This window comes from Ptychodera flava, chromosome 22, assembly GCF_041260155.1.
Source record: "Ptychodera flava strain L36383 chromosome 22, AS_Pfla_20210202, whole genome shotgun sequence".
In the NCBI taxonomy this organism is placed as follows: domain Eukaryota; kingdom Metazoa; phylum Hemichordata; class Enteropneusta; family Ptychoderidae; genus Ptychodera; species Ptychodera flava.
The window spans coordinates 15,154,879-15,164,510 of record NC_091949.1 but is presented as its reverse complement, the minus strand read 5'-3'; the positions used below and the strand labels follow the sequence as shown (position 1 = coordinate 15,164,510).

The following is a 9,632-nucleotide window of genomic DNA, read 5'->3' as shown; positions in this document are numbered from 1 at the left end:
CTTTGTGAAGTGCTCTAACGTTTTATCTCCTATTTTGCTATCATTTTTTTCACTATTTTGTATTAAATTTTACGGCAAGTACATTTTATTGTTTTACTCCCACAGCAAGTTGAAACACCTAATGCTTAGCTTTTTAACAAAAAATACGCTGTCACTGTTTGCGTTTGAATACCAGTCCGGCTCAGATTTCGCTTGTCAAAATACCGATGCAGTTTACATAAGTACAGGCTGACTTGATAACCCCAGTTCTTTGTATCTCTACATGCTTTGGGTAGTAGGTCAAGAAACTGTAGTTAACATTAAAAACCAAAATAAATTGAAAAATGATCAAAAGTTACTCCAAAACGAGGCGATACTTGAGGTATCTTTGTTGTTTTAATTGATTTTAGTGCACGAGATATGCGCATGCGTGAAAAGAACTTCGAAGTGTTGACATTTCCTGCGATAATATGTATTTACATGTCTGAAAACTGTTCTGAAGTTCTGCCCAAAATATGAAACCTGAAATAATTTCACTGTCAAATTCATATTCTTGTAACTTTGTCAAAAAATTTAAAATTCGTGCATTCCATGTCATTCTTTTCGTCGAGATTCAGTCGTTTAATCCACATTGTCAGCCGTTTGTGTCCAGTGGTATCAAAACGGCCGTTCTCACCTGTCTTGTTCTCTTTTTGAATGTAATCGGCAAGAGGGTATGTCAATCTTGACAAAAAGCTCACTGTCAGATGCTGAAGGTCGATTTTTTCTGCAACATCTCAATCCGGGTTCTCTTATAGTTCCCCGGGCCTCGCTCTGGTTGTATTGCAACGATTGGTAAGGGTCGAGAAAACAAACGAAGGGAGACATAGAATCCTATCGTAGGTGGCGTAAGCGAAAATTTGCCAAGCCGCACGTTTTCATATTCGGAGTCTGGGCGTACGGATGACAAATTGACAAATAAAGAATTATTTGAGATTTCTTAAAATCAGATTCGTCTCTTGAATATATAGATGGCGCCATTGTTCCTCGACGAGCTTATAAAACGAATAGTAACTGCGCAGATTTTGCTATTGCAACGAAGTTTCAAAACTTTTTACTGCTAATGCAAGTCACTGGACAAGTCGACGTAATAAAAAAGCCCATTTTATTGGTTATAGCCAATCAAAGTTTTATTGTTACCGTTTTTCCTTTCCAGACATCGCTAATCACACAATTGCTGCAGTCTGTTTACGTCTGTGCTTAGGTCCAAGGTAAGATATCAGTGTTGAGCTGAACTTGCTGTTTTCGGGCTTATTCTTCAAGGCTCGTCATTTAGCAAAAATAAATACGGTCTAATATTGGATATGCAAATCTTCCTTTTTATGTTCTTTCAAGTATGCCTATACAGGGTAACGTATGCAGATGTTTTCAATTATTCAGCTCCAATGCACTGTTTTGAAACTTCAGCTGAGCTCGTCATTGAGGCCATCGGCTAAACATGGAAGTAAATGCAATTTAAAAATTGAACGCGTTATGTTTCAAATTCTCTGAGTTATGTATCCACAGTCAACAATCTTAGCCAAAGATCAGCTTTGGATTCAATTGGGCATACACGTCTTACAAACTCTATTTCTGTACACACTGTTTCCATGACAACCAGGTGGCTCTTACTGTATATTGGCGATAATCGTTTAATCTTGAAATCCCAATTTTTACTGCCGGCGAAATAGTTTTTGTTGGACGTGTTTTCATCGAAACAATCTCTTTCATAAAAATATACAGCCGCGGGTCCTAAACCCGTTTACATATCGGATTTGTGATGAAAACTAGTTTGCCCTGCCTAACAATCTTCTCAATAAAATTTTCTTGGATTCAAACTTTCTTTTCAAGGCATGCTTCAGTAACAGCGACAAATATTAAATCCAATATTTGAAATAGTCAGTAATGTCTTCAACTGTGAGAATTTCTTTCGAACCAATTTTGTCAGAGCAATCAGATAACGTAATGAAATATTTGCGAATGTTTTAATCAGAAACATGAGTAAAAGTTCAAAAGGTCCCGGATACAGAGTTGAACGGGGTTTGTTTGTTTGAACCTTAACAACACGTTTATAGAATGACAATGACAATGACGACGACGACGACGACGACGATGATAATGATGATGATATCATGGTGCATCATCATCATCATCATCATTTTTTATCAATTTTTTTCTTTCCTTGTAAGCCTTCGATGAGTGTGTGTTTTGAATTACCAAAGAAAAGCGACTTCGAAACTAATGAACTGTGGTCTTCCGTTTCTTCGAAACAAGGTTTTTCATTTCTTTAGACACATCTGTAACACCATCATACCAATCGAAAAATCTTCTTCTTCTTCTTCTTCTTCTTCTTCTTCTTATTATTATTATTATTGATTTATTGACTTATTATTTCAAACGGTTAGTCTGAGTTACAAAAATATTTTTAGGTCGAACGCGGACTCTCGGACTCTCAAACTTTTACAATTCTTTTCTGATATACCACTTGTGGGGGTTCATTTTAAAGCTCTTGGTATAAGAAAACTTTTAACCGGCTTAATTTTTTCGAAATTCGAATTTTTCTTTCGTTTCTTTAGGGTTAACACAGGGACAACAAAGACCCAAGGAAGGACGTTAAACAAACTAGGAAAAAATAATGTTTTAGGGGAAGCGATAACCAGTAACAACAGCGTGGCTTACACGATAGCGAAAGCATTCAAGTCAAAGCGTTTACAGCCACGTCGAGGGAAAAATCAAGGCTTAGCGTCCTTTAGCGGTGAATTCAACTGAACTACATATAAGGGAAGTTATTGACGTTTAGTGCGGGTAGAATGCGTTGTGTACCCTCATAGTTTTAGATCTTATCCGCGGTACATTGATATATATGTGTAATGTTTTATAAGGCGGCAAAGCTTCAAAGGATGCTATGATTTAAGCCGCGCGATAAAAGTTTTATAGTAATAATACGATTAGTGTACAATAATTGCTTTTTACCGTTTGAAAGTACGGCGACCGTCAGACTGCGCAATGTGTTAGTCTGATAGATTCTTCGAGGATACACCAGTTTTTGTATTTAGCATTACTTGTTGTATTGTCGATTTTCAATACGCTCACAGTTATAGATTCAACTACTTAAAAAATGCACCATTTCATCCAAATGCAAGATGTTTGTAAAAGGAAGCCGTTTCCTACAATTTAGCCATCACAATGCACACGTTATAGTGCTAGTAAAAGGAAACTGTTTAGCTCATTTGATAGAATTAAATTTGATAGAAATTTTAGCTCACATTTTCAGTAAGAGACCTTTTAGCCACCCCTTTCAAATCAAGAATAAAATTCAGGGGTTTCCGCACAAATTTGTGTAGTCTAGAGAAACAATATAAGGCCTGCCAATATTTCCCGACACTTTAAATTCAAAATGGCTACCATGCCTGCGTTAACTCAATGGGGAAAAATGAAAATTTTTCGATTTCCACAAAAATAAGCCCATGGACACTAACTTACTCCACAAGCTTCAAAATAAGCCCCCCTCTCCTCCGACATTGTACACAAAACATGTCTTGCGAAAGTTTGAGAGTCTGAATATCTGTCCCCGAGGCGCATTCTACCTTACGGAAACTCATTTACAGGGTCAATCTGTTCACCATCCACAACGTGAATTGTGTACAATTACTTTGTCCACTGAATTAACAAACCAGCATTAAGCGCTTTAAATAAAATTCTTTGTTTTCCGTCCGCGTGCTGGTGGGTTTTCAGAGAAAATTAAGAAAACAAACACAATGTCAAAAGGAAACAAAATAAAAATTGAGCTTACGTTAATAATCTTGTTTTTTATGTCTGTTTATTTTTTCCCCTGGCTGGCTGGTAAGAATTTTCTTTGAATGGCCTTACGGTGAACTTTGACTCTTTAATTTATATTTCACGTAAATTTCAACGCACACGTACGAGGGAACAACGCTACCGTACAGGCTAATGCATTCCACAAAGAGTGACACAGTGCGTGCATATCATTGATGGAACCAAACACTCCATTGCACCAATAATTGTGACGTCACCTACATCATGTCATATTTGACATTACATTTTATTTCAACGTGTATATGTACATACGATAAAACTTTTTACATCACTAATAACATAGTTGTAAATTTTTTTGAGACATATTTTCAACCATATAAAGATGCGACGATTCGGCGGGAACAAACAAAGTATATAAAACATCCCCGACGCAAAATATCGATATAAACAGGGGTGATTTTTACCAGGCATACAAATATCGCGGTTGGAGACTTCCCAACCATAAAACTGAGTTGCAATATTATTTACTTTCCCAATAAAAACATTCGATTTAAAACCAGATAATACGCATTGTGGGAGCTGTTTCTTTGTTTCAGCCACATTTTGGAAGACGCTAGAATATTAATGAAAAATTAATTACTTTGTGCTATGATAAAACGTTAGGATTATCGACATTAAACGATGCCGACGGAGTCCATACGTTAGTCAGACACGAACACTTTCAGACGCAACTAAAGATGTCTTTAATTTGCGTTGTCGTCGCGGGGGGAAACTGCTATCACCTCATTGGCTCTTTAAATGCGCCATATTAGACCCCCTCGGCAAATCATCGCCCTTTTTGTTCTGCGACAAAACCACGTTCATACTCTTGCTTGGCATTGGGTAACTGTTGAAATAATAGTTTAATATTTCGCATTTTCGGTACGATTGTAGGGTAGTCAGGCAATTATTGATTACCCACTGGTGGGGATTTAAACACAGTCATATCTCAAATCTAAAGAAAAAAACCCTCTCTATCGGTTTCGGCATTACGATATGATTGGGCAAGAATTTAATCGAAAGAAAAATATCTTCACTCTACACAGAGATTAAAAACTAATCATATCAATCTTAATTAATATCGCTATCAAAACGCGTTTGTAGCGAAGTCAACAAAACATTTATTCGCCGGCAGAGTATGAATGTGATTTTTCAAATCGCAAAATGAGCCGCGTTTAGGCAGAGGTACGTTTATCTCCTTTTAAGACTGTGCATTACCTCAAAACAGTAATTTTTCGCTGACTGAAACCTGGTCGTTTCTTGACCGTGAAGGCAACAAAAAATTGGCTGTTTCAAAAAATCACAGTCCCGCTAGGGAGAGAGACGTCGCCCTCGTCGCGGAGGGCGGGCTTTGTCGGCCAGGGGACGTCCTTAGTTGCCGCATGTTTAGAGTTGTCCTCGAGGCATCTACTTGCCGATCTGGGCAATTGCACTTGTCAAGCGTGACACGGAGTGAACCGTGTCTGTTTGTAACGATTTCAAATCGCAAGAGCTTATGGATTGGTAAATCATCAGACTATGTAAAGTGATTGACAGTTCACAGTAGTTGTGCTTATGCGACTTCATTGCCACTTTCCTTCTGACTCACCTGTCACAGACAGGTGAAATACTCGAGAATGTTACTCAGTGGGGTCTTTTTGACCAAAGATATCGACTCTTACTTTAAATTGTAGTCGACAAATCGACAACACCCCCGCGGTGTCCTCTATCCGTTTGCGACCCCGAGTCAAAACTGATTACTTTTCTTCCCGCCAGATTTACTCCAGATCGAGGCTGCCAAATGGATTCGCAAATATCATTGTCCGTGCACGTTTGCGCGGAATGCCGCCTCATAGGATGTTGTCTAATTTTCGGTATGTCAGCACCCAATGTCGCGCTCGAGTTACTTCTCTGTTTGAAGTAGAAGTCCATTGTGTAAGTTCCCGAGTTGGTCTTTGTGACTATTCGTTCCATTTTGATGTCACTGTCCGAGTAACTGCGCTGCCTGCCGATTGGACGGGTTGGTCGAATTCGATTCCTACCCGAATTTTCGATAAGTTCAACTATGACAGACTGGGACGTTGTATCGACAGCGGTCGTTTTGTATTCCCGCTCGACGTCGTCGCTTATTTTGAAAGAATTCAGTAAAATCTCGATGGATTTCCCCGCGTCGAGTAAGTGCTGCGTCGCTTCATCGATCTCGGCTTCGCACCGCGGCTCCAGTGACGTTTCAGTGTGCACGCTCGCCTGGGTCTCGGAAGAATCCTTTCGAGAGCTCTGCCGTTCGCTTCCTTCCTCGCTCGTCGTTTCACTGCCCGGGATTTGGCCGTTGTACCGATGGTCTGTAGACGGAAGTAGGATAAATGCCCCCGTGTCGTAGTCTTCGCCACCAGGGTTGTTCGGTGTGGGAGTCACGTGACCCATTCTTCTCCTTTTTTCCTGATTTTTGTATGGCTGCTGAACACCTTTGGGGCTGGGAGAAGGTGGATTGGATGAAGTGGACTTACGGAAGATGGACGGACTAGGAATACTGACTTTCGAAAAAATGGAAGAACTTGTCGCTTGATCTTTTCTCCTTCTTTTTCTTGGACGACCTCGGACTTCGCTTCCGAGGTGTCGAGCTTCCTTCACTTCCCGACTCGTGGATCACCAGCGACATTTCGCCCGACGATCGCCGCGTTGACGTGCTGGCCACGGATTGCCGTTCACTGTCGTCGGTGATCATAGTCGTGTGTACGTCGGCTTCCACGTACTGAACGGGTGATTGCAACGGCGAGCTCTCCACGCCAGAATCCTGAATGTTGGTTTCACTAATTTTACTCAAATTTGCTTTGTCAATTGGTCCATTATTGTTAGTGGTCGACACGCTTCCTGTCATCTTATCGTCATGGCTACTCCTTCTAAAACCGAAGAATTCCTCGGCCCGATTTTTCAAATTTTTACCCTCGTCTATGCTTTGTCTTCGACCCTTGGATTTCTTCGATTCGTTTTGACCACCGTCGTCTGTGCTGACTTTGCGGAACGGAAGTTTGTCAAATAACGAACCAGTTTTCTTTCTCTTGAACCCCGGTGAGGGCGTATGATCCCCACCCTGACGCCTCGTTGATGGTGTTCTTTCGTGCCGTCCGTTGAATCCGTTTGAGTTTTCCATGCTGTGGGCAGAGTTCCTCGCTTCTGTTTGCAGGTCTGCCTGACTTTTGATCGGTTTTATAGGTATCGGCCGTAATTTCGAAAATCTCCTCTTGAGGTCATCTGAAAGCCAAGACAAGAAAAAGGTTATGACTCCAGTTTGGCCAGGCAGTGTTTAAAATCCTTTGCCACACTAAACAAATTTTAAAAAGCTTATTTTCTTACGTTTTTTCTGAGAGAATTTCCCCGTAATTTAATGTATAGTTGCAGTATTTAACTTTTCTTAGCTTTTTGCAAAGATTGAAAGTGATAAAGTTGTCATAAGTTGAAATAGATAACATCTTAATCATTCGTCACAGAGCTCAATGTTACAATTTTCGAGTGAGGCTATATTCAATTTCATTTTAGAAGACAGGTAACCTGTTACATTGTAATTGTGTTCACCGTTTAGCAACGATTGACTTAACCGATGTGTCAAGGGTCAGTTTTTACAGCTAAGCCCCAAGATATAGTAACACGAAATTTGAAGACATTGGCAATTTCACTTCGTGATGTCCTTTTGGGAAGCTTAAGAGGATTATTAAAATCGGCGTGATATTCTCTGCAAATTTTCAAGGCGGGTACACCACCGCGTAGATCAGTCCGGTTGGCCAAACCATATAATACCATTGCTTGCTTGCGAAGGAAGGGAAAAAACGTGTTGAGTTTTCACAAAACATTTTACATCACTGGCAAGCTTATCTTTACCTGACAAGTAGGATCTAGGAACAGTAATGCGTGGAGAGAATGGCGATCGTTAGTTACAAGGTACTTACCAACTAAAATTCTTTGGTTTACATCTTCATGACAGAGGGCGCCAAACAAGATGCCCATATCACCGTTTTTCTTGTCCCAGGACTGCAGTCCTTGCACTATACACTCTTCGAGGCTGATGTTGATAAAGTGAAACTTCAACTCCATAATGTCCTTGTTTGGAAACCCTAACGCCCTGAAGAAGTCCTTCCAGTACTTGTTGTTGAGACGGCGCTTCAGGAAAGCGAAGACCGCGTCTTTGGTGCTGGTGTCGACGGAGAGGTCGGGCTGTCGGTAAATAAAGCGAATGTTAGTGGACGTGACAACACTGGCGACGATTTTGCCGTAGTCACTGCATAGCGAAGACACACCACTGTCGACAGACCCGTCGCTGACAGGTAGACCACGAAAATCACCCTCGCTTGGCATTGTCAAAATGTTCGTAGAATTTTATAAAGAATGGGTGAACTACAGCGGCCTTGCTATGCTGTTCTCCTCTCGGCAAATATATTCCACCGTCACAAAAATAACGCGAAATATAGAATTCCCCAATATAGATTAGTCACAGTGAATTAAAAGCCAGTTAGAATCGTCTGCACGCCACGAAAGCGGATTCCACTATGACAACTGTCCCCATCTGCGTCAGGTAACGGCTCGTTCATTTACTTTGCTTAAATAATACGCACTTCCGGTCCACTTGTTCCGGGTGAGAGCAGGTAGCAGACGATAAATTACGAGGTGAATCATTTTCGACTCCAGCAGTGCTGGAAAAGCTGACGCCGGCACAAAGCTATGAAAGTGTCCCTAACAACAGCTCACGTACGCGTCGCTCCGAACGGAGAAAAACAACAAATAAGACGTCAGGTTGGCGGGCTCGGTTGGGTCACTGAACTGATGGAACGATGCCGCCGAGGTTCTCGAGTCGCGTGGTTCACTTTTTTAATGCTTCGTAGGATTTTTGTGATATGAAACAATTTCCTCGGGTTGTTATTTTTTTGTAATGGGGTGTCCCGCGTGAGAAATGATGAATTTTGTGAGCACCGTCTCTTCGTGGACGGTGTGACGTGCGTAAACATTTCTGCTGACGTCACTGTTTGTTGTGCATTCATTGCGGTGAACCGCGGCACGCTGAACTTTGACTGTTATCAATGATTCTCCGGAGCTTATGAGGCTCCAGGGAAAGCTAGTGCAATTTCAAAGAATCCCGGGACTCGCAAAACATATTTTTCAACAAGCCAATGTATAAGTTTACCTATCGCCGAGCTAAGGCGCCCTAGAAACTTAAAAGATGGTTACAAGTATTTGCTTTGTTAAAGAATTACATGCGTGTGAACTTTTGATTGAGTCAAAATAAATGCTGACATACAAATGAAAAATAATGACTGACTGATTTGATGTATACTTGAGATTAAAGGCGGACATATTGGATACCCGCTCAACGTTTACTGGGACGCCTTCACGGGTTTCTCCAATCAAAGCGGCGCCCAATGATGATTTTAGATAAATACTGTAGCAGTTTAACTTTCGGCACAAAATGTAGGAACTCTACGCCATATCGTCAAATTCATTGTCATTTTGGACGCAGAGGCGTTAAAGCGGATATTTTCGTATGAGAAACGTTGTGTTTGCGGCTGACAGATTCGCTTCGTATGAGTGTACCCGCCATGGGTTCCGTTCATTGAGGATATTGCGAAGGTTGCGCGTAGTCTGATATAAAAGTATATGAATATTTAAAAGTTGTTGTACGGTTTCTCTTGCTGTTTAACGGCTGCTCGCTGAATCGTTTAGCCCGTCATTACCCCAGCAGATGACCCTGTCCTTTCCAACATCGACTAGCACGACACGGGACAACGACCTCCAAACGTCGAGCAATGCGGCTGAATAAGCATCACAAGAGGATTATTCCCCGGCTTTAAAAG

General features: G+C 41.1%; 1 protein-coding gene across 4 annotated transcripts in view; it reads right to left on the bottom strand.

Moving 5' to 3' along the window:
* Positions 1-4,041: 4,041 nt before the first annotated feature.
* Positions 4,042-9,632, bottom strand: part of LOC139122763 (serine-rich adhesin for platelets-like) — a 98,565-nt gene continuing 92,974 nt past the window's right edge. For all 4 annotated transcript variants that reach the window (XM_070688466.1, XM_070688465.1, XM_070688467.1 and 1 more), the window contains 2 exons: positions 7,737-8,001; positions 4,042-7,044 (listed from right to left, as the gene is read on the bottom strand). In XM_070688466.1, coding sequence (XP_070544567.1) covers positions 6,314-7,044; positions 7,737-8,001 — 996 coding nt within the window. In that variant the 3' untranslated portion in view covers positions 4,042-6,313. The remainder of the gene's footprint in view (positions 7,045-7,736; positions 8,002-9,632) is intronic.